This window comes from Mirounga angustirostris, unplaced genomic scaffold (assembly GCF_029215605.1).
Source record: "Mirounga angustirostris isolate CCGP_5_RB_7025 unplaced genomic scaffold, mMirAng1.0.hap1 SCAF_4, whole genome shotgun sequence".
Taxonomy (NCBI): domain Eukaryota; kingdom Metazoa; phylum Chordata; class Mammalia; order Carnivora; family Phocidae; genus Mirounga; species Mirounga angustirostris.
The window spans coordinates 77,783,596-77,809,466 of NW_026991712.1; the positions used below are offsets into that span (position 1 = coordinate 77,783,596).

The 25,871-nt window shown below is 38.4% G+C and overlaps 1 protein-coding gene across 5 annotated transcripts in view; it reads left to right on the forward strand.

Moving 5' to 3' along the window:
* The window catches only part of PCMTD1 (protein-L-isoaspartate (D-aspartate) O-methyltransferase domain containing 1), a 70,284-nt gene that overhangs the window by 12,172 nt on the left and 32,241 nt on the right, over positions 1 to 25,871 (forward strand). For 2 of the 5 annotated variants that reach the window (XR_006794357.3, XM_045896566.3), the window contains exon 2: positions 21,743 to 22,173. The exons of 2 other annotated variants lie outside the window; for them this stretch is intronic. Coding sequence is in view for 2 of the 3 variants with exons in the window: in XM_045896566.3 (XP_045752522.1) it covers positions 21,867 to 22,173 (307 nt within the window). In the remaining variant the exon portion in view is untranslated. Of the gene's footprint in view, positions 1 to 15,808; positions 15,832 to 21,742; positions 22,174 to 25,871 lie in introns of those variants that run through there. One more of the 5 variants, XM_064588342.1, reaches the window with a different exon arrangement.

Below are 25,871 nucleotides of genomic sequence, written 5' to 3' on the forward strand. Positions count from 1 at the left end.
ACTCCCCATCCCCTGGTAACCACATTTACTCTCTGGAAGTAGAATATTTTTGATTTGTACTTAATTTCTGGCAGAATCAGGGCAATGAACTGCTGCTGCTCTTAAAACCTGTCTCCATTGTTTTTGCTCCCTTGGCTATTCTAAACCTTTCTCCCAGCTAAAATGATGGTAGACTCCTTTTGACTTAAAGGCCAGTTGCTATTTTTATATTTTGTTCCCAATTAGCTGATCTTGACTATTTCTTGCTGGCCTTCTGTATTCTCTCACATTTAAATATCAAAATGGAGTCCTAGTCCCTGGACCAGGTATTTGAGCACTCCTTCTTTCTTTTTACTACACTGACTCAAAAATTAGCTCTGTCTACACTTTTAGTAAGGACTCTTCACTTCTTCCTGGTCTTCTTTTAACTATATGAAGGTTTTGTTGTTTTAAAAATAGACAAGCACATGTTATCTCAGAAAAGTGTCACTATTTGAGCTTTTATTTTATGATGTATTGGAAAGAAACTCAACCAAGACTCTGGAGCATTGAGTCTTGTTAGTATGACCTTGAACAAGTAGTTTTCCCCCTTGCGTGACAGGGTGAACTGGATAATTTTAGAGGTTTTCTTCTTTACAGTTTATTATTTTTCTTGACTTTTTCACAAATATCAAAGTGGTGTATTTTGGGGGGCTTATATGCACAGAAAACAATACTGGATAATTTTAGAGTTTTTCTTCTTTACTTTTTATTATTTTTCACAAATATCAAAGTGGTGTATTTTGGGGGGCTTATATGGATTATGCCTTTGGTCTCATGGATTACAAACTTTTAAAATTTAAAGTTCTGGAATGAGATTTCAAATGTCAGCAATATATAGGTATCCTCCACTTTCTAAAAGGTCTCGTTGTGCCACTTGGCTTTTGTGAAAGACCTGCATTAGTACCTGTTTTCCTTAACTGAAAGAAATCTGTAGAGGATTTTCACTTTTAGGAAAAGAGCCATTACCATACTAATGTAGGTCTTTCTTAAAGCCAAGTGGCATCAGAAAGCAGAGGGAATACCTTTTGCTTTAGGCCAGTTTGGCTTAGGAAAGTTTTCATAGGAACACTCTACTTTGGATAGCCTGGGAAATCTATCATTTGTTTTTGACTCACTTAATTGTACTCATTTTATTTATTCACAGTGCTTCGACTATAAAGAATTAAGGTACCAGAAAAGCTCTTGTAACCTATGCTGGTTAGGTCTGTAGCTCACAGGAATGATTTAGAAAATGTGGTATACATGCCTAGGTTGCTTTCAGGTTGACTTTCTGAACACATTTTTAAGATCTCTTGGGCATTTTACCAACCTTTGTGTAACTCTTTATACTGATAATATTTGCAGAAGTGATCCTCATAGGTGTCAGCAAATTATGGCCCATGAGCCAAACCTGGCCCACTGCCTGTTTTTGAATAGTCTGCAAACTAAGAATGGTGTTTACATTTTTAAATGGTTAGAAAAAAAATTAGAAAAGTAGTGTGTGAAAATTAAATATAATAGAAGTTTCAGTGTTCATGAATAAATGAAACATTTGGAACACAGCCGTACTTTCATTTACATGTTGTTTGTGGCTGATTTTGCTCTTACAGGCACAGAATTCAGTAGTTGTTAACAGAAACCAAGGGCTGCAAATTCTGATGTATTTACTGTTTGGTCTTTTATGGAAAATCTTTGCTGTAGCACTAGTGACACTGAAGGTTAAATGTAGTGGTAGAAAAAGAATGGGCAAACTAGATGTAAGATGTGATTGTGGAATAAAATAAGGATACAGACGTTGGACAGTGGGTGAGTAGGTCCTTGGAGTTTAAGGTGTTGTGATGGTTGTTAGCTTTGGGGCTTGAATAGTTGTTGAAGATGCCCAGGATGCTTGTGAGAGCTGGGAGCAGAGAAGACTGCAGCAGAGATGCCAGAGTCGTGCTACTGATGGAAGGGTGAGCACCTGAGTGTCTTCAGAATGGGGAATGGGGAGATTACTATTAATAGATAGGAAAATGTAGTAAATAAAAATGCAAAACATGTTTTCCTGTACACCTTTTCAAGAAGAGTTTGGGTTTTTTTTTTGAAACGTTGTCTATCTTTGAGGCATTCATAAACAAGGAAAAGTATGTATGTGTATGTGTTTTCTATAGCTTTGTATTTTTTCTGTGTGCGTCTGTGTGTGTGTGTGTGTGTGTGTGTATTCATGCAGTTTTCCAAGTCAAATAATGAGTTCATGCTGATTCCTCTCATTCCATCCAACATCACAAGATATGTCCCCAGGGTCTTTCCCCATCTTTCCGTGCCTTGGTTTCCCTCAGAAACACCATAGAGCTGTTGAGATCTCAATGAAAAGTGGCACCTAAAATCCAAAGTATTTTATATATATTATATATTATTACTAGATACAGATTTTTATGCATTGAACAAATGCTTCTTGAAATGGGAACATGTTCTTTTGTGAGAGGATGAAATAGGACTGTGTTAATAGAAACAGGTAACACGTATTGAGTAGTTGGTATGTGACCAGGGACTATAGGCAATTTACATACATTACCCTGGATACTTCTCATATGAATCCTGTGAGGTAATTATTGTTATTAATATTAACATAGCTAGAATTTACAGAATTAGGGTTCCAATCTAGAACCCACACTATATTATGTGCTCTTTTAAATATAATTTTTACTTAGGTTGAAAAACATTCTATTAGAATATAACTCAATAATGAATCTATAACTTGATATGAAATCATAATTTGACATACTAATATTCAATCTATAAATAATCTTTCTAAGGTTAGCAAATGAGTAAAGTAAAATTGTTATATTACTGTTGATATAAATCCTGTTGAATTCAGACCAGAATTTTACATTGCTTAATGTTGTTACTCACCACTATAACTTGTGGGGATTCAGTCTAGATATATTAATACATTGTTAAATAATTATTGTCCAGAGATTGATAATAATTCATAAACTTTGCTGTGAAGAATATGAATAGCTTCAAGTATGAAAAAATGATTTTAGCTTTCTGACTTTTATTACTATGTTTTCTGTAATAGTTTAAATTGGGCATTTTTTTTCCTTACGATCTCCCAGCAAGCTGTCATAAAGTCAGGTTTTAGTAATTTTGCTTACTATCAGTAATTATTGAAATTAATAAAAAATTCTTTTTAAAAGAAGCATTCTGTTCAATTTCAAGAAATCTAAAAAGAGTAAATTAGGTCTTTTTGGCCTTATATGTTCTAATGTTTGAACAGATTTTTTCTTATCTAGATTATTATAAAATGACTTATAGAACTTGGGTTTCTTTCTTTTTTTTTTTTTTAAGATTTTATTTATTTGCGAGAGAGAGAATGAGAGACAGAGAGCATGAGAGGGAGGAGGGTCAGAGGGAGAAGCAGACTCCCTGCTGAGCAGGGAGCCTGATGTGGGACTCGATCCTGGGACTCCAGGATCATGACCTGAGCCGAAGGCAGTCGCTTAACCAACTGAGCCACCCAGGTGCCCAAACTTGGGTTTCTTTCTAACTTGTGTGATCTTGGACAAGGCAGCTGTTGGGGCTCAATTCTTTATCTGTGAAATGAAGTGAGCTCTTCTGCTGTTCTTAGCTCCTAAGAAAGCTCTTTAATTTGAGTTTAGCTTCTAGAGTATGGTCTCTGAATCCTCCATGCTTATCATAGTTGCTGAGGCAAAAGTAGATGATCAGTTTTTGTTATTTGAATGAGGAAATCAACAAATAGAAGTCTTTTTGTGCAAAACAAAATATCCAAATGTCAGGCAGTCTAATTGCTTTGGGTAACTTTTTGTTGACAGAGCATTTAGTATTTAAACGTGTACTGTTAATAAACAATTATACTCAGTTATGAGGACATAGTTTGACCATCAAATTAATATGAAATAATTCCTTACATTATTAAAAACCTTCAGTTCTATGAATTTATTGTAGTCAAATTGAAAGTAATTTTTAGACTTTTTTTTTTTTTTAATGCACAAACCATTTAAGAGACTAATTTCCATGAACAAAGACTGTCTACTGAACTGAACTAAACTGAAGCCATTTTTTTATTTTCTATCCTCAATGTCCCTGGGACTTACTCAACTTGCTGGACCAGTGGTGAAGAGCTTGTTAAATGAAGCCTGGAGGGAGGTACTGGGCTATAGTTTAACAAGCTTTCGCAGCATTTTGGTTGTTTAGTTTACATGGTGTTCTCCAAATGAGTTTTATTGATACAAAGAACTATTGATGAGAGAGTAATCATTTGAAGTTGAGGTGTGCTTCCTAGCAATTACTTTAGAGCCTATAGAATTATGGTGATGATCTTATGATTACAGTTTTATTTTAAAGATTTTATTTATTTATTTATTTATTTGAGAGAGAGAGAGCATGAGCAGTGGGAAGGGGCGGAGGGAGAAGCAGACTGAGCAGGGAGCCTGACATGGGGCTCAATCCCAGGACCCTGGGATCATGACCTGAGCTGAAGGCTTAACTGACTGAGCCACCCAGGCATCCCTGATTACGTTTATTTTAAAGAACTTAAACTTTCTCTGGGTCATGAGTAAAAATAGGGATAGAATTATTTGTCCCAATAAATGAGATGAAGGTATTAGTATCAAATGTGGTGTGTGTGTATTTGTCAGAAGGTCTTAGACCTACATTTCTAGTTGCTGTGTTTTCTTATTTCTGATAATGTGAATATTAGTGGTAGTGCATGCCATTAGATATATGAATAAGACCAAAATATCCAATTTGTTCTTTCTCAGTTGGTTTTCATTTGCATGGTGCAGGTAATAATACCACGTGTCCTGTGTAAATACCTTGGGGTAGTTAATGAAATTATATGGGTTGCTATTGAAACACTGAAAAATTAAGAATGATATATAACTAGGTATTTTATTCTATATAGCTTTCACTGCCTGTCCATAGATAAATTGATCATCTTTGACTTTGGAAAGATGCCATTTTATAAGGCCAAAAAAACTTTATAGTTAACCTGTTTACATTATCTTTGTATAGCAAATACACTTAGACATTTTTAAAGTTTTTACAGGTGCCATTGAGAAAATTTGATTTAGTGACAGTATCTTCCAGGTGAAAAAACCAAAGCCAGAAAAGATAACAATTTGCTCAAAATCATCATGTGACAAGGCCAGTCTTTGCATTCCACGGTACGATAATACGCAGAAAGAATATCTTTGGTGTGAGCTCGTATACTGGTTTGTGATATACTAGTGGAAGGGAACAGATACAGACCATCTGAACTCCCACACTGTGAAATTTTGCTTTGGACTGTTGTTTTATTTTTTATTTGAATATTGTTCTTTTTGAACTCGAAATTTTTCAAATAGAATAAGGCCAACTTTAAAAGCCTCACCCAAGAGGAGCCAAAAATGTCTATGTTCTTCTCTCATGCTTCCTTATTGATCTCATTACTTCCTAAGAACATTGTCATGTAATGGATTAAAACCAGAAAGCTCAGTTGTCATTTCAGTTTTCTGCTTCAGGCTTTTCCTGAGTTACAGGAGGTAAACAATTCTTACGTTTGAAAGGTTTTCTAGGCTGTAGCTTCTATAAGGAATATTTTTAAGTGTTAAGGATGGTTACTAGAGCACTTCTTATATTTCTTGAAAAATTGAAGATGTTAAGCAATAATCTTAAAATCTGAGGCAGTTATTCTCTGATGATTTTGTTAGCTCAAAGATATGTGGAACTTTGCATATCGAGGGCATTTGTAGTATATGGGTATGATTGTGTTTAGCAATACGGACACAGGCTTGTGTAGTGATACAGGTTTGAAGAGGTCATATATTCAGATGTTTAAGTAAAAGGAGTGGAGGAGACATTGGAGATACATGAAATCCTGTAACTTTCAAAATGATGAAATTTCAGCTTAAGTTGCCTCATCTTGTCCTTTAAAAATGTTTTATATTCCTCCATCCCTTTATATCCTGTACCTTGAACTCCCATAAAGCTATCTCCTGCTGTTTCTCCATCTTGTTTGAGTTTATGCTGATCTTCACTACCCCAGGCAAGGAGAATAGGAAAATTAAAAGAATGAGGGCGGAGGTAGAGAGAAGGAAAAGGCATAGGAAGTAAGACTGGAATAGAATTGAGAATATGACTGAAAAGTCTACATCTATGAATATAGGCATCTTAAAACTTGCCAAATATTAAAACACAGAACCTACTTGCTTCCAACAGAACTTTCTTTTGTCATTTGAAACAGTTTGTAGTAGTGAATTGAAGGGTTGGGGAGCAGATAATCTTTATCTTGAGACAGTGGTTTATCAGCTGTCTGATCAGATGAAGATTCTAGAGTTCAAGGGACTATGAAGGAAAAATAAACTTTCACTGATCTGTAGCTGTTAGGTATGTTAAAATTTGAAAGGATGTCCTGGAGTAGAAAGCTAGAAATTACTCTTATAGTGTTTTATGTTTAATCGTCATTTATTAAATGCTTGCTAACGCCTTTACAAGTGTGATGAATATTTTAAGTATATTATTTTATCTTCATTTTATTTTATCTTTATTATTATTGAGTTTACAGTTTGGACAGAAAACATGTGTCGAACCAAAGAAAACTGTACAAGACAGCTAATTTTTGCTAATTTATATAACAAATGCTCCATTAGAGAAAATTAGCACATGTGGAAGTTAGCTAGTAAGCTACCAAAGAGGTTCAGTACCTGACTGCTGCCTGAGCCCATGTTAGAGTACGGAGGGCAGCTGGTCCTAATTTAGGCCTCTTGGCTGAGTTTGTGGCCCAGAGCATGATAGAAGGCACTGCATTGTTTTTTGGGTTTTTTGTTTTGTTTTTTACATTAACCTCTTTCAATCAACTTACATATGAATGGCTGTATTTTCCCTTTTGCTTCTGTATACACTGTTCTTGGCTTTTTTCCCTAACACCTCTAACTTTAGGATTTACATTTTCATTCTGTAGTTCTGTCTTAAGGAAGTCACTAGGTGATGACTAGATTTCAGAACTGACACTTTTTTTTTCCCTTTCTGGTCTTTTGGGTTTATGAATGAATGTTTCAAATGTGTCTTTTTCCTCCTAGATACGAAAGAAAGTGAATTACTTATTGGACATGTGTACATTAGAAGCTTTATGTGCCGTGCACTATTCGCTGTTTACAAATCTATGATGTGGTTATTATTTTTCCCATTTTATAGGCAAGGAACCTGAAGATCACAGGTTAAATAATTTGCCTGAGGCTGCAGTCAGTACATGACATCAGCTGCTTTATTTCCACCATTCCATTCTTCTTTTGGAACCAAGAGTACTAAAAGGGAGGAAAAAGAGGAAATGAGAGTTTGAGAGAGAGGGAGAGAGATCTGAATCTTTTCAGGCAGGGGGACACAAAGTCTGCCTTCGAATTATGGGCCAGGGGCCTCTTTGCAAATTGTTCTGCTTTCAGGAGGATTTTATGGCTTGCCAAACTGGATTTGAGTTGTGGCTCAGCTACTCAGGAGCTCTGAGCTTGTCTCCTGGTCTCTCCGAACTTTGGTCTTCTCATTAGTAAAATGAAGTTAGTGCTTCTTCATAGAGTTTTGGTGAAGAAATAGAGCCCAGTGCCTGTATGTAGTAGAGAAATAGGAAATTGCATGTATATGTTATTACTAGTAAAAAAATAAATAAGATTGGCACAATGAGTAGTGGACCTTACTTTAATGTTGGAGGAAAAATTTTTCCTTCTACTATTCTAGGTTCTTTGGCTGGTCTGATAATCAAATTAACATAAGACAGATTAGCAGGAGAAAAATTTGATTGTATATGTATGGGAGCCCCACAAAGACAGGGAGACCGAAGGATAAGCTGGGTGGGCAGTTGAGGCTTACATGCCATCAGGAGCTAAGAAGTAGGATAGGGGCCTGGGATGTCACAGGGGAGGAGGTGATTCACAGGACGATAAGAGCAAATGTTTGGTAATTAGATGTTTGTCCTGCTATATAGATAGGTCATTCAGATAAAAAAAAAAAAAGTATCTTGGTAGTAGCTCTCTTTCTGGGCCAGGCTCCTTACCTAAATTCTTTTAGGTAGTTTAAAGGGAGGTAAAAGTTTTTCTTTTGTCTGCTGGGCCTTGATTGCCTCAGCTCAAAATGGTCCACTTGTTAAAGTAGGACATTTTGGGGAGACTTGTTCTGAACCCCTTCATTAGCCTCTTCTTGTCTTTCTTTCATGATTCTGTATTTATGTCTCATCATATCTATTTGCCATCACTGAGAAAATTTCTTCCGTGTCGTTTTCTCCACACTGAAAGCAGCCTTCATGCAGGACCCCCATGACAAGGTCTTTGAGGGCATGAGGAAGAAAGATTGCTTTGTTCATGCCCTCGAATGGTGTGTTCTCCTTTGAATCACCAGTCTTCTTTACTCCAAAGCTGGGTGAGCTTTGTCCTCACCTTTGCAGAGAAAGGAGCAGCAAGCAGCAGTTGGCTGCTTGCCACTGGTTGCTAGGAAGGAAAGAAAGAGAGTCGGCATTCATTCTGTTCTCCAACTCTGTGACATCTGTCTGCCATCTGTTTGCTTCCCGCCTCCATTGACTTGTCTTTAACCTTCCATAAAACATCCCTAAGCTGCCTGAAAGACACTGTAATATTGACCTGGGCCTTTAATAGATCTTCCCGTAAACCAAATACATTAAAGCTACATATCTTGTTTTGAAAGACTAGAAGCCACTTTTGGAACACCTTGCAAATCATTTCAGGTGAGCTTATGTGAATGTATGTACCCCAAACACAGGTACTAGAAAGAAAATGCCAAGGAGTGAAATTGTGTTCTGTGAGTAAATATGACAACTTCCTTCTCAAACAGACATAACTGCTTAAGCTGTTCTTTTATTTTCTGACGCTTCTCTCTTTTGCCTTTACCTTTTCTTCTTTTCCTTAGATTCCTTATTTTGCTTTTGCTGTTTAATGCAGGACTTGAACACACCTAATTTTTTTTTTTTTCTTTTCCATGTTAGAGAAAATGGCAGGAGTGGGGCACCAAAAAATGAGACCAAAGTAACAGAGATGCTGAGGCATGGACAGACATTCCTGGATAACTAAAACTGAGCTGTACTCAAATATGGGTTTGATGCCAAAATAGCAGGGAAATTAGAGCTCTGAGGAACCTTAGGAATCATAGAATTTAGCCTCTTCATTTCACAGGCGAGGAAATGATGTTCTGAAGAGCTGCCCAGAGCCATACAGAAAAGTTATCAGTGGGACAAAGGCTAGACCTTGGTCTCTTGACTTGTATTTGGCACTTTTCCATGACTGAGATGAAATTATCTCAGAATTAACAAATGGCAAATGCTTCCATGACTTAATGCTGTAATGGCATTTTTTTTTTAAATTTTTGTATTCTTATATTATCCCCATACATTGCATCATTAGTTTTAGATGTAGTGTTCCATGATTCATTGTTTGTGCATAACACCCAGTGCTCCATGCAGAATGTGCCCTCCTCAATACCCATCACCAGGCTAACCCATCCTCTCAGCCCCCTCCCCTCTAGAACCCTCAGTTTGTTTTTCAGAGTCCATTGTCTCTCATGGTTCGTCTACCCCTCCGATTCCCCCCCTTCATTCTTCCCCTCCTGCTACCTTCTTCTTTTTCTTTCTTTTTTTTTTCTTAACATATATTGCATTATTTGTTTAAGAGATACAGATCTGAGATTCAACAGTCTTGCACAATTCACAGCGCTTACCAGAGCACATACGCTCCCCAGTGTCTATCACCCAGTCCCCCCATCCCTCCCACGCCACCCCCCACTCCAGCAACCCTCAGTTTGTTTCCTGCGATTAATAATTCCTTATATCAGTGAGGTCATATGATACATGTCTTTCTCTGTTTGACTTACTTCACTCAACATAATATCCTCCAGTTGCATCCACGTTGTTGCAAATGGCAAGATCTCATTCCTTTTGATGGCTGCATGATATTCCATTGTATATATATACCACATCTTCTTTATCCATTCATCTGTCGATGGACATCTTGGCTCTTTCCACAGTTTGGCTATTGTGGACATTGCTGCTATAAACATCGCGGTGCACGTACCCTTTCGGATCCCTACTTTTGTATCTTTGGGGTAAATACCCAGTAGTGCAATTGCTGGATCATATGGTAGCTCTATTTTCAGCTTTTGGAGGAACCTCCATACTGTTTTCCAGAGTGGCTGCCCCAGCTTGCATTCCCACCAACAGCGTAGGAGGGTTCCCCTTTCTCTGCCTCCCCGCCAACATCTGTCGTTTCCTGACTTGTTAATTTTAGGCATTCTGACTGGTGTGAGGTGGTATCTCATTGAGGTTTTGATTTGTATTTCCCTGATGCTGAGTGATATTGAGCACTTTTTCATGTGTCTGTTGGCCATTTGGATGTCTTCTTTGGGAAAATGTCTGTTCATGTCTTCTGCCCATGTCTTGATTGGATTCTTTGTTCTTTGGGTGTTGAGTTTGATGAGTTCTTTATAGATTTTGGATACCAGTCCTTTATCTGATATGTCACTTGCAAATATCTTCTCCCATTCAGTCAGTTGTCTTTTGGTTTTGTTGACGGTTTTGTCCTTTGCTTTGCAAAAGCTTTTTATCTTGATGAAGTCCCAATAGTTCATTTTTGCCCTTGCTTCCCTTGCCTTTGGCGATGTTTCTAGGAAGAAGTTGCTGCAGCTGAGGTCAAAGAGGTTGCTGCCTGTGTTCTCCTTTAGGATTTTGATGGACTCCTGTCTCACATTGAGGTCTTTCAACCATTTGGAGTCTATTTTTGTGTGTGGTGTAAGGAAATGGTCCAGTTTCATTCTTCTGCATGTGGCTATCCAATTTTCCCAACACCATTTGTTGAAGAGACTGTTTTTTTTTCCATTGGACATGCTTTCCTGCTTTGTCGAAGATTAGGTGACCATAGAGTTGAGGGTCCATTTCTGGGCTCTCTATTCTGTTCCATTGATCTATGTGCCTGTTTTTGCGCCAGTACCATACTGTCTTGATGATGACAGCTTTGTAATAGAGCTGGAAGTCCGAAATTGTGATGCCGCCAGCTTTGCTTTTCTTTTCTTTTTCAACATTCCTCTGGCTATGCGGGGTCTTTTCTGGTTCCATACAAATTTTAGGATTATTTGTTCCATTTCTTTGAAAAAAGTGGATGGTCTTTTGATGGGGATTGCATTGAATGTGTAGATTGCTCTAGGTAGCATTGACATCTTCACAATATTTGTTCTTCCAATCCATGAGCCTGAAACATTTTTCCATTTCTTTGTGTCTTCCTCAATTTCTTTCATGAGTATTTTATAGTTTTCTGAGTACAGATCCTTTGTCTCTTTGGTTAGATTTATTCCTAGGTATCTTATGGTTTTGGGTGCAATTGTAAATGGGATCGACTCCTTCATTTCTCTTTCTTCTGTCTTGTTTTTGGTGTATAGGAATGCCACTGACTTCTGTGCATTGATTTTATATCCTGCCACTTTACTGAATTCCTGTATGAGTTCTAGCAGTTTTGGGGTGGAGTCTTTGGGGTTTTCCACATAAAGTATCATATCATCTGCAAAGAGTGAGAGTTTGACTTCTTCTTTGCCGATTTGGATGCCTTTGATTTCTTTTTGTTGTCTGATTGCTGTGGCTAGGACTTCCAATACTATGTTGAATAGCAGTGGTGATAGTGGACATCCCTGCCACGTTCCTGACCTTAGGGGGAAAGCTGTCAGTTTTTCCCCATTGAGAATGATATGCGCTGTAGGTTTTTCATAGAGGGCTTTTATGATACTGAGCTATGTACCCTCTATGCCTATACTCTGAAGAGTTTTGATCAAGAAAGGATGCTGTATTTTGTCAAATGCTTTTTCTGCATCTATTGAGAGGATCATATGATTCTTGTTCTTTCTTTTGTTAATGTATTGTATCACATTGATTGATTTGCAGATGTTGAACCAACCTTGCAGCCCAGAGATAAATCTCACTTGGTCGTGGTGAATAATCCTTTTAATGTACTGTTGGATCCTATTGGCTAGTATTTTGGTGAGAATTTTTGCATCCATGTTCATCAGGGATATTGGTCTGTAATTCTCCTTTTTAATGTGGTCTTTGTCTGGTTTTGGGATCAAGGTAATGCTGGCCTCATAAAATGAGTTTGGAAGTTTTCCTTCCGTTTCTGTTTTTTGGAACAGTTTCAGAAGAATAGGTATTAATTCTTCTTGAAATGTTTGGTAGAATTCCCCTGGGAAGCCATCTGGCCCTGGGCTTTTGTTTTTTGGGAGATTTTTGATGACTGCTTCAATTTCCTTAGTGGTTATAGGTCTGTTCAGGTTTTCTATTTCTTCCTGGTTCAGTTTTGGTAGTGGATGCATCTCTAGGAAAGCATCCATTTCTTCCAGGTTATCTAATTTGCTGGCATAGAGTTGCTCATAATATGTTCTTATAATAGTTTGTATTTCTTTGGTGTTGGTTGTGATCTCTCCTCTTTTCATTCATGATTTTGTTGATTTGGGTCATTTCTCTTTTCTTTTTGATAAGTCTGGCCAGGGGTTTATCAAACTTGTTAATTCTTTCAAAGAACCAGCTCCTAGTTCCGTTGATCTGTTCTACTGTTCTTTTGGTTTCTATTTCATTGGTTTCTGCTCTGATCTTTATTATTTCTCTTCTCCTGCTGGGTTTAGGCTTTATTTGCTGTTCTTTCTCCAGCGCCTTTAGGTGGAGGGTTAGGTTGTGTACTTGAGACCTTTCTTGTTTCTTGAGAAAGGCTTGTATTGCTATATACTTTCCTCTTCGGACTGCCTTTGCTGCATCCCAAAGAGTTTGAACAGTTGTGTTTTCATTTTCATTGGTTTCCATGTATTTTTTTAATTCTTCTTTAATTTCCTGGTTGACCCATTCATTCTTCAGTAGGATGCTCTTTAGCCTCCATGTATTTGAGTTCTTTCCGACTTTCCTCTTGTGATTGAGTTCTAGTTTCAAAGCATTGTCGTCTGAAAATAGGCAGGGAATGATCCCAATCTTTTGGTACCGGTTGAGACCTGATTTATGACCTAGGATGTGATCGATTCTGGAGAATGTTCCATGGGCACTAGAGAAGAATGTGTATTCTCTTGCTTTGGGGTGGAATGTTCTGAATATGTCTGTGAAGTCCATTTGGTCCAATGTGTCATTTAAAGTCTTTATTTCCTTGTTGATCTTTTGCTTAGACGATCTGTCCATTTCAGTGAGGGGGATGTTAAAGGCCCCCACTATTATTGTATTGTTGTCGATGTGTTTCTTTGCTTTTGTTATTAATTACCTTATATGATTGGCTGCTCCCATGTTAGGGGCATAGATATTTACAATTGTTAGATCTTCTTGTTGGATAGACCCTTTAAATAGGATATAGTGTCCTTCCTCATCTCTTATTACAGTCTTTGGTTTAAAATCTAATTTGTCTGATATAAGGATTGCCACCCCAGCTTTCTTTTGGTGTCCAATAGCATGGTAAATGGTTTTCCACCCCCTCACTTTCAATCTGGGGGTGTCTTTGGTTCTAAAATGAGTCTCTTGCAGACAGCATATCGATGGGTCTTGTTTTTTAATCCAATCTGATAGCCTGTGTCTTTTGATTGGGGCATTTAGCCCATTTACATTCAGGGTAACTATTGAAAGATAGGAATTTAGTGCCATTGTATTGCCTGTAAGGTGACTGTTACTGTATATTGTCTGTGTTCCTTTCTGGTCTATGTTGCTTTTAGGCTCTCTCTTTGCTTAGAGGACCCCTTTCAAGATTTCTTGTAGGGCTGGTTTTGTGTTTGCAAATTCCTTTAGTTTTTGTTTGTCCTGGAAGCTTTTTATCTCTCCTTCAATTTTCAATGACAGCCTAGCTGGATATAGTATTGTTGGCTGCATATTTTTCTCATTTAGTGCTCTGAATATATCCTGCCAGTCCTTTCTGGCCTGCCAGGTCTCTGTGGATAGGTCTGTTGCCAATCTAATGTTTCTACCTTTGTAGGTTACATATCTCTTCTCCCGAGCTGCTTTCAGGATTTTCTCTTTGTCTCTTTGTCTCTGAGACTCGTAAGTTTTACTATTAGATGTTTTTATTGATTTTGAGGGGGGTTCTCTGTGCCTCCTGGATTTTGATGTCTGTTTCCTTCCCCAAATTAGGGAAGTTCTCTGCTATAATTTGCTCCATTATACCTTCTGCCCCCCTCTCTCCTTATTCTTCTTCTGGGATCCCAATTATTCTAATGTTGTTTCATTTTACGGTATCGCTTATCTCTCGAATTCTGCCCTCGTGATCCAGTAGTTGTTTATCTTTCTTTTTCTCAGCTTCTTTATTTTCCATCATTTGGTCTTTTATATCAGTGATTTTCTCTTCTGCCTCATTTATCCTAGCAGTTAGTGCCCCCATATTTGATTGCACCTCATTAATAGCCTGTTTGATTTTAACTTGGTTAAATTTTAGTTCTTTTACTTCTCCAGAAAGGGTTTCTCTAATAACTTCCATGCTTTTCTCAAGCCCAGCTAGTATCTTTAAAGTGATGATTCTGAACTCTAGATCTGACATCGTACTAATGTCCGTATTGAGTAGGTCCCTGGCAGTCAGTACTACCTCTTGTTCTTTTTGTTGAGGTGATTTTTTCCATCTTGTCATTTTGTGCAGAGGAGAATAGATGAATGAGAGAACAAAATGCTAGCAGAGTAACAACGTCCCCAGAAAATATACTCTAAACACATCAGAAAAGACCTGAAGCAGTGGGAAAAGAAAGGGAAAAAGAGAAAAAAGAAAAAGAAAAAAATAAAAACAAAAACAAACAAAACAAAACAACAACAAAAAAAACCCAGGTTGTGATCAAATATGATCAGGCTGGTATATAGATCAGTGCCACACACTAGATTTTGGGTGTATTTTGGTCTGTTTGAAGAAAGTGCCTCCCAAAATTTTAAAGAAGGAAAAACATATATATATATAAAAATAAGGGTTGATATGATGAAGGGGTGGAATATGACTGTAAATGTGGAAATTATAAAAAAAATTATAAAAGGAATTGATAAGAAGTTGTTTGAAAAAAGAAAGAAGAGGATTTAAAAAAAAAAAGAAAAAAAAAGAGAGAATGTGATCAGGCAGGGGGAGTAGGAAAAAAACCATATACTAGAGATTTAGGGTATATTTTGATCTGTTAGAAGAAACTATCTCAAATTTTTGGAGAGAGAACAACTTATATATATATATATGCTAAAAATACGGGTAACTACTATGAAGGGATAGAATATGACTCTAAAAATGAAAAATAAAAATGTTTTTTAAAAAAGGGATTGATAAGATGTTGGTTGAAAAAGGGAAAAAGAAAAAAAAAGTTAAAAAGAAAATTTACTTTGAAAGACTAAAGAATCATGGAAAAAAAGCCATGATTTCTATCTGTAGTATTCCCTTAGCGCTGGAGTTCTGCCGTTCTCATTGATCTGTAAACTTGGTCTTGGCTGGCTGTTCTTGTTGATCTTCTGGGGAGGGGCCTGTTGCTGTGGTTTCCAAATGTCTCTGCCGGAGGCGGAATTGCCCCGCCCTTGCCGCCTCCCGGCTAAGTAATCTGTTCGGGTTTGCTCTCCGGGGCTTTTGTTCCCTGCGAGCTTTCCATACAGCTTTTGAGGCCGAGAGTGAAAATGGCGGCCTCCCAATCTCTGCCCTGGAGAAGCCGAGAACTTGGGGCCCTGCTCCTCAGTGAGCCCCCAGAGAAAAGCAGTCAGACACTCCCGTCTCCAGCCGCACTCCGTGCTCACCCGACCTGTGACCGCGCATTTCTGTCTCCGGCACTCGACCCCGTGTGGAGTCTCCAAACCCAGCAGATCCCTGCGGTGCACTCCTGCGCCGCTCCTCCCGGGGGAGGAAGGTGAGTCTCCCCGGATCTGCTGCTTGTTGGGTCCTTGCTGGAGGAGCAGTGGTTCGACTGTGCCGCGGATCACGGTTTATGGCAACCCCGAGCTGAGAGCCCGCGCCTGGGCTCTGCCTCTGCAGCCGGTTTCCCTGCTCCGATACCTGGGAGCTCTGCTGCACTCAGGCACCCCCGGTCTTTCTGTGACCCCGAGGGTCCTGAGACCACACTGTCCTGCGAGGGTTCCACCCCCACCTTAGCCACCGGAGTGACGTCCCTCAGCAGAGCAGACTTTTAAAAGTTCCGATTTTGTGCTCCGTGGTTCTATCACTTGCCAGAAGCGGCTGACGGAGGCCCCTCCCCCGCCGTCTATCTTCCCGAATATTGCCTCGGATTCACTTCTCCGCACGTCCTACCTTCCAGAAAGTGGTCGCTTTTCTGTTCAGAGAGTTGTTGCTATTCCTTTCTTCGATCTCCTGTTGGGTTTGTAGGTGTTCAGAATGGTTTGATCCCTATCCAGCTGAATTCCTGAGAGGATACGAAATCCAGGTCTCCTACTCCTCTGCCATCTTGCTCCGCCCCCTCTAGTTAATCATTCCTAAATCCAAACAGTTTGAAGTTATATCTGATTTTCTTTCATTATGTCATAACATAGAGCTGTAATGGCTTTTTAATAGTGTTTTCTTTACTCATAAAAAATGAAGTATATTTCAAGTTAGGGGATTATTATTGAATTATCACAATATTTATTACAGATTTTAACTTGGCAAACTCCTCACATGTACATTATTTATAATCCAAAATTCATGGCCCAGCAGTTAGGGGACTTGATTCCATTTTGGTGCCTCCATGTGGTGGGATATCACATTTTTGGATTTGGGAAGAATTTTTAATGGCATGAAAATGCTTAAGACATATTAAGCAAAAGTTTGAAATAGTATATACAGTATAATAGTAATATTGTGTTAAGAAAGCGTATAGATGCTTAGACAGTAAATATTAACAGTGGCTCTTGGAGTATTAGGGTTATGAATAATTTTTATTTCTTTGTTTTCAGATTTTCTACAAATGCACATAGTATTATCATTGAATTGGTCAATGTTATGAAAATGTAATTTATAATAATTCATTTTCCACCCACCATCAGAAGCTATGTATATGATAAAATGACTTGTCTTTGAAGCTCTGTAGTATAAATTATTATATTTTCTCTCTTTTTTTGTTTTTTGATTTTTCTACTGTAGCCTATTTGCTAAATGTATTTTTATTCTTTAGGAAATTATATTCTGTGTGTCTTTTATCTTATTCTGGTCTAAAAAAAATACACACACGCACATATATATTTAAGTATCCCCTTTATATTCAGCTTTACTTGTCAGTTTTGTTCAAATAATGCATGTACACAATTTAGAAAGTCAGGTGATACCCTGAAGACAAAGTATAGCAGTTCCTGGCTTTACCTGTTTCCACCTGGAGGCTCACACTCCAGGGGGATCTTAATGCATTCAGCTATTTCATAGTAGGGAAGTTACCTCCATGTTGCTAACCGTAGTTAGCATTTTAGATAGCATTTACTTTCCTATAATCACAGATGAGGTATTAACTTCCATACCCCTCTTTACCTCTTCTCTTTTGTCCTGTATGGTTAAATGCCTATTCAAATTGAATCAGCAATTGTGTTTTCACTATTCTATGTACACATTGTCTTCCCCAGACCAAATAATGTATAATTATATTCTCTTTCTTTTACAGTTTTGGTTTTTCCTTTACATCTTATTTTAAAATTAGTCCTACAGTATGTTTCTCATTCTTTAAAAAGCCTTTGCTGGCTCCATTGTCTGTGGGAGGAAGTCCAAGCTCCATGTGTGTGTGGCCTGCAAGCTTAGTTTCTCATTCCTCTTTATTGTTTTAGCCTCACCAAGCACTGCTTTCTATTCCTGCACTTCAGCTCTTCGGTACTATTTGTAGTGCCTTAAGTGGGCGGGTGCATTGCCTCTTGTCTCCTTGTCTTTTCTGCTTGTTTTGAACACCTCTCCTTCCTTCTGCCTCTGTGCTTACCACGTCTTCATATTTAGGAAAATTTTCCTATCCTTTTGTGTCCACCCCCGTGTCTGGGTTGGTGTTCCATAACACCCTTGTATAACTCTACCATGGCTCTGTTCATCCCACTTTGTAGTTTTTCATGCCAGCTCTTCTCCTGAGGTCCCTCAGGTTTCCTAAGATTCTTTCAAGGGCCTGAGAAGTCCAGTACTGGGTTTTTCTATAACATCTGAAAACACCTACTAATGTTTTGCAAAACAACAGGACTTGTGGGAAAAGTAGCCTTGTAACATACCACTGAAAACCTATGCAACTGTGTAACCAGTTTACCAACAAGAAAAATAGCAATCCTAATAAAATTTTTAGCATAGCTAAATCTACTGGAATTTGCATGTAGCATTACGGTCAGTTAGTCCTTCATAGCCTTAAACCCTAAGGTTCGTCTTCCTCTGAAATTTAGGCTCTAGAAGATAATTTGCTTATGGATATTGTTTTATTTGCACGTGTATATTTTTATCAAAATTTAAAAATCTGAATCTGGGTATAGCCTCAATTCGTCTGTTGCTTTAATCCAGAGACATTGTCTTAACATTTTTTTCGTCTGCATTCACAGCTTCCCTAGACCCCTTGAATTGCCTTAGAGGTAGGCACTCTCTATTTTTAGCTTTTTGCTGGAAGTGTTCTTAAGTCGCTAAGGTATCTTTTTTTTTTTAAATTTTGTTTTATTGTCTTATGTTAATCACCATACATTACATCATTAGTTTTTGATGTAGTGTTCCATGATTCATTGTTTGCATATAACACCCATCTTTTTATATATGTAAGCTGTCACTTCAAAACATGAACATGGCAGCCACCCCAACTTCTTCATTATCTGCACATCATTACCCTATATACTAAATGTGAGCTAATAATTTGCGTTAAAGAAACGATGCATTGTAGCAGATTGCACATCCTATTCTAGAAAACCTTTCCTGACCACCTCCCTCCTGGATACCTTACAGCTTTGTGTTCAGATGTATTTGTCTTTCCTATCAAAATAGAAGAGTCCGGCAAATCTGGCCTCAAATTTTTACGTGGCTCCTTATTAACAAGGTGTTGTTTCCCAGCTTTCTGAGTACCTGGTCTCTGGTCTGTTGCAGTAAAGTTCAGAAACACAAATTACATGGCACTTTCTAAAATGGAAATGTAATTCTCCCTCCCTTGTTAGTATCTGTGGCTGACTCTGTTGCAACTAATAGATGTTCTTAAATTAGATTCAACTCATGGGTCTGTAGGAACTCGGGATCCTTCTGAAGTTGGTTGTAAAACTTCTCATTCATTCATTTTTTAATTAGAGAAAGGGGCCAGAAATATGATCAGATTCTCAAAAGGGTTCAGGCTTAAAAAGAAAAATCACTGGCCTACATAATAAAGGTCTTATGGTGCTTGGAAGGTACCCAACTACATGTAGTTTCTTAAAAGTGTCATCTGCTCTTTTGCTTTAATACCAGCCATATCCTTAGCCTTTAATTCCCTTAGTCCTTTAATTGCATGACACAATCCATGCCTTTTTAAGAGAGCTTTCCTGGATCCTTGGATCCGCTTTCCTCCGGGCTCCTTTAGCAACAGTCACATGAATTGTAGTACCCTAGTCCTTTACTCATTGTTTCTACTTCAAAGTGGGCATGGGAATGCCTTCCTCGTAGGCTTATTGTAGCTTTTAATGAGATAATATACAGAAAACACTTAGGACAGTGTCCATCAGCAAATGGTAGTACTTCTTGTTGGTTTGATACTTCTTTGCTTTTCTCACCAAGAGTGTGCGCTTTTGTGTAGTGAAGTCAGCATTTGCTTATTTTGCTGTGATAATTTTGGACAGGTTAGAGTTCAGAAGGACCTGAGAAGGATTAGGCCACTCTGCGGAATAATTTTTCAAACTAGTAAAATAGAACATTTCCAGGAGAGCCATTAAGTGTCTGCACAGTCAGAATTAGGCCTATAAAGTCCTGAGGTAGGTGCCACACTGGAGACTCAACTGAAGCTGCCTCCTAGTCTAATGTAGCCACTTTTTCTTTCATCTTGGGAAGGAATTAACTCTGAGTACCAGGTAAAAAACTTAACCTATGCTTAGAAGCCATGTTAGTAAAAAAACCAAAAAAACCCCCCCCAAAACACAGAAAAAACCTTTAAATGCTAGAATTGTGCTCAGCAAGTTGAGATGCTTGGGCTATAAAAGGGTGTCCAACTAAGACTGTTGAAGGAAGAGTGGATTGATGTTTCCAGTTGCACTGTGTGCTGTGAAATACACCCATTGAGGAGAATGGTGCAGCGAGCCCATGTATTTTTTTCAGTTATGTCTTTTTTTGGCTGTGGGGGGCACTGGAGCCATCCAGGTTTGTATAAGTGAGTTTGAATAAGTTAAATAAGAGTGTGACATGAGTTCACAATATTTCCTCTACTCAGAAAGTTTAAGGAACTCGTAGGAAAATACAAAAGAGGACATAGGCAGGCAGTGGGGCAGGGACAGGACCTGGTGAGGCAGCTGCCCCATTAGTGCGGTGGCAGCTTGGTGCCAGAGGTGTGAGGACCCTGAGGAAGCTCGAGGCATCGGTGGTTTTTCTTCTCTAACGTCGAGAGAGAGACAGTCTTTCCAGAGTTGGCTGTCATAACTTGTTTTTGGCCACAGGCATTTCATTTTTTTCTTTCTTTTTTTTTTAAGATTTATTTATTTGTCAGAGAGAGAGAGCACGAGCAGGGGGAGGGACAGAGGCAGAGGGAGAAGCAGGCTCCCCGCTGAGCCAGGAGCCCGATGTGTGGGGCTCGATCCCAGGACCCTGGGATGGTGACCTGAGCTGAAGGCAGATGCTTAAGGACTGAGCCACCCAGGTGTCCCGGCATTTCATTTTTCATTTTCCTTCTCCTGATTTATTAATTCAGAAATTAAGTGTTATACGAATTCATTTGCTAACTATAGTTGAATAAAGATTAAATTGTGTTCATTATGATGTATTGAAATTTTTATTTAATCAGGTTGCACTTATGTTTTCATTTAAAGATGCTGAATTTGACTTTAAAGAAGTTTATTGTACTTGTGTGTGTAACAAATGTTCTAGTGCTTATACTATTAAAGTTGTTAATAAAATTTGTGGTCTCCTTATTTATCACCACAGGGTTTACCAAATAAAACAATCTTAATATAAACTACTTATATGTGGGTGTGTGGGTGTCTATATTTTAAACATGTGGATCTGTTTTTTTTTTTTATATTTTGTATTCAGTGTTTAGGTAATATGTTACTTTGTGTTAACATTTTGAATTTATGTGGTGCATTTAAGATGTTTAGCATTCAGGTGTTAGTGGATTTTTAAGTTTAGGAATTTTCAATCAATCAAGTAATTCATGCATATTAAACTAGACTCACCGTACTCCAAAGGCCACCTGGCTTAATGCTTAAGAGCATGGTTTCTAGAGTCTGAAAGACCTGGGACTGTGTCCCAGCAGTGTCACTTTCTAGAGCAGCTCTGTTCAGTGTGGCAGGTACTGGCCACATGTAGCTATTAAGCACTTGAAGTGTGGCTAGTGTGCCTGACTGAATTTTAAGCTGTATTTAATTTTAATTTTGGCCTAGGTAGCCACGTGACTAATGGCTAGCATATTGGGCCTCATGGTATGAGGTAACTTAACCCTTCTGTGTCCCAGATTTCTCGTCTGTACAGATGAGATCAAACTTAAGCTTCCTTTTGTGATTGTTAGAAGAATAAATAAATATATTTAAAGAACTTAAAACTATGCCTGGAACAGAATATGTCCTTTAAAAGTTATAATGACTATTATATATTTAATAAACTGGAGTTACTTTCCTGTGAGTGTTAATTTAAACCTGTTTATTTTTATTCTTCCCTTTCAGGATTAATTTATTTTTGGAAATCAAGTGCAATATTAAAGGGAAAACAAACCACACTACATTATTGGAAGCCATTTCTGCTAATTTTATTACATTTTAAAATTTATGATTTGATTTGAATACTATCATGGGAGGAGCTGTGAGTGCTGGGGAAGATAATGATGACTTAATTGATAACTTAAAAGAAGCTCAGTATATCCGCACTGAAAGAGTGGAGCAAGCCTTCAGAGCGATTGATCGCGGAGATTACTATTTGGAAGGCTACCGAGACAATGCTTACAAAGACTTAGCCTGGAAGCATGGGAACATACACTTGTCAGCACCTTGCATTTATTCTGAAGTTATGGAAGCATTGAAACTTCAACCAGGATTGTCTTTTCTTAACCTGGGAAGTGGAACCGGATATTTAAGTACAATGGTGGGCTTAATTTTAGGTAATTTTATTTTTGTAAAATTTTATTTTAAAAAGTAAGCTGAGTTTGTATTACTGTTTATGATTTACAGGGTTTGTAAATTTGTATATCTTTGAATGTATGTACTCAAAGTAGTTCTTTTCCTTATTTAAGTGTAGAAACACAAGGCAGTAGTAATCTTCTCTTATTCTCTGCCCTGACCCTGACAGCTTGTGCATTTAATCCCAGACTTAAGAAACCCTTGGAACTGTTTTTCCAATCGTTGTCTGTACTTAAAATTGAACAGCTGGTAGGCAGGAAACTCAGGGGTATCATGTAATCTATTTCAGGTAAAGGGTTGTGACTGACTGCTGGCATAGAGAGTTCAGTCAGTCTTCGATGTCCCATTTAAAAAGGGAATGGTGCCAGGTTTTTGTTGGAGTTTGTGGGATGTAGAGTATACGGCACTGGTGAGGCCAAGCAAGGGATTGGGAGAAAAACAGAATAGAAGTATATGTCAGTAAGCTTTCATCATACTTACTGTCTGTTCTGTCAGGCATTCTTCCTGGTGTAGGTACATAGCAGTGATCAAAAGGGACAACTCTCTCTGCCTTTGAGAAGCTTACTGGGTGCTTCCTATGAGAATGAGGCATTGTTTAAAGCACTTTACATAGTCACTCATTTAATGTTCCTAATAATCCTGTGACGTACATACTATTAGGATTCTTGTGTATGTAGGTGAGTAAATGGGGGCTCACAGAGGTTAACTAACTTGCCTCAAGTTGCATAGCTAAGAAGTGACACCTGCAAAATACAGAATGTGGGTTGAAAAGGCATGGATGGAGGAAAATAAGCGCTAAGACCTTAGGATGTTGGTGGAGGTTGAACAACCATTATTTTTACTAAGCCACTTGGTATTTACCGAGTGCTACTTTGTGACGAGCCTTAAGGCAAAGCATCAAGGCCCACAGTGTAGACTCTTGTCCTTGAGTTCACGGACTGGCAGGAGTAGAGAGACATCAGAAAATCAGCCATTGTCATCCATTGTGGTATGTGCCATAGTTAAGGCATATGGCTGAGTTCTAGGGATGAGACTGATTTAAAATTCACCCTGAAGTGATGGAGAATCATTGAAGGATTTTGAATAGAGAAATGAGTATAGTCTAGTAGGGTGATTCCCTGTCGGAGGGTGCTGGGTCAGTCCCAGTTTATCCCTCTTGTCCTGGCATCAGTATTTATAATGTCCTTTTCTTTCCCAAAGTGTCCCAATTTTGACAGTAAATTATATAGTCACATTAAATGACTAATAAGGCATTTTCAGGCCTGAAATTCCCCTTTCTTACACACTGACTAGCTCCTTCCTTTCCTAGTCATGGAACCTATGTCTACTTCATAAAGACAACTGAGTCAGTTCCTAATACATAATACAACCTAATACATAAAACAATCTGTTTCATCCCATGCTAAGTTTCTGATTCATAATGATATGCTCAAAAAGTAGCAAAGTATTAATTTTTACCAAGAAAGAAATTAAGCAGCTTACATTTAAATTTGGTATTCCTGCCCTTTCTGAGACAGGAGTTTCTCTGCAGGTTGGGAACCCCACTTCTCTATTAACTTTTGAAAAAGGAATCTCAGGGTTTGAGACTGTCTCCAAATCAAAGGAACTTAGTTGAGGCAGTAGAGAGAGCTTTTGAAAAAATGGGAGTTGCCTCCTTGAAAGTGCATTTCTTGACCAGCTCTGGCAACTTTAGGCTGGAGTCTAGGCCTCCTAGCACGTCTGGCTAGCCTCAGAGCACCTGTTACCCTGTCTTCCACCTCTCTGGCCCTGTCAGCTGGCTCATGCTGAGGGAGGTCAGTCTTAGCCAAAGGCCTGCAGGGAAGAGGGGGGTCATAATTAGCAACCTTGCTAGCAGTGAGATTGCCCCCTTAAACTCTACTCCTCAGTCTCAGTCTCCCAAGAGATGAGGTTCCTGTGGCCAGATGCATTTGTAGGTTGACCTCACACTTTTATCATATCTGGAATGGCTTTAAACCCATACCAGAGGGCAGCATGGAGAAACAGACCCCTGTGTAAGTGATCCACAATGCAGTTGATATTTTCCTTCTGTTACAAGACTACAGGGAGTCATGGTCTTTAGTTACATGTATGACTATGGTTACTGGACTTTATTCCAGGATTTATGTGTGTGTGACCCTGCAGTCAAAACCAAGATAAAGTTTCTTTCTCTTTGATGGGAAATGGTCATTTGCTGAGAAAGATAAAAACACTTCAAAGAAGAAGGAAAGGCAGAAAGAATAGTCTGTAAATCCGTGATTGCAGCTAGTAAATCTTGGATCTCTCTAGCTGCTGAGGAAGTTTAATCTTTTTACCCCTGCCCTTCCTTTTTTGGTTTGCTTTGTGAGTGTTTTAAGTTAAGAAGGTAGACCCAAAGAAAGGTGCTTACATGTTCCCTACAATTATCTGAGTATGGTGAATCAGATTTTGCTTCATTGCTTCACAGTGACCTTACTAACAGAAGTTCTGTCCTTAAAAAAAAAAAAAAAAAGAAGTTCTGTCCTTATTAAGTAACTGTAACATCATGGCTCTAAGCCATGTTTCTCTCCCAGTCACAAGATGGGGATGACAGGTGCTCACCATAGGCAGGGATTCTCATTTGAGGACATGCTGAGCATGATCTGGAGGAATTGTGGCTAAGGCAGGGAGAGCAGGGTGTTTGTGATTTGGTAATGCAGATAAGAAAAATGCACACAGGAATTTCCACCTCCTCTCCAGAAACAGACCTGTAGAGGATGAGCTGCAGTCTTGCGAGAGCTTTTGTTCAGTGAGAGGAAGTTAGGTTTATCTTAACCTCAGGAAATTTCTTGTGATTAAAGTATACTTGAAGCAGTTATTTGTAAATGGAATTTATTTTTGCTCCAGACCTAGAGAATAGATCACTCTGACTCCCAATGTGCCTCATTTAGGTAACTTGTTTAGTTTCACATTGAAGATAAGTTGTTGTTCCACTTGCTTCTCCTTAAGACTCTTCCTAGAACTAAGGACTTTCACAAAGAATCAAGCGCTTATTTAATTCTCTCAGTACTGTCTTTCCATACCTAAAGAGTCCTGTTGAAAAATAGGGTCCAAGAGAAGAGGGCTCCCAAATCCTCTGCTTCCCAGACTTGTGTTATGAATATCAGGTCTATGAAGGCAAATTGGTCTGATCATCTTTCTGATTCAGGTAGGGGTGGTTCTCCATTCTGATCCTTTTTGCTTAGGGATTCACTCCCATTTTCTAAACCTATAATATGAGGATTCGTCCAACGTAATGAGTTCCTTAGTCTCTTGACTAATTCTTGAGTTAATAGAAATGACTGGAGAAACTGCCAGAATCATTGCAATATTATGTTTGCCACTACCTCAGCATGACAACATTAGTTTCTGAAGTTAAAACAGTTGGCAAGCTTATGTGCTTGACAGGCAACTCACTGCCAGCATTATATTGTCCAATGCTGCTGTATTGTCCAGAAGGCTGATTAAGCTACGTGTTGCCACCATGTTTGGTCTCTATAGTCTTTATCTCTTTACCAGAGGACATTAAATGCCCCTCATTCAGCTGCCTTTAGATTGCCTTTGACTTGAGATACTCATGTTTTAGCTCTCATTTTAGCCCCCTTTCTCCCTTTAATGAGATACAGCTTACCATAAAGTTTGCCCATTTTTAAGTATACAGTTCACTGAGTTTTGGTAAATTTGC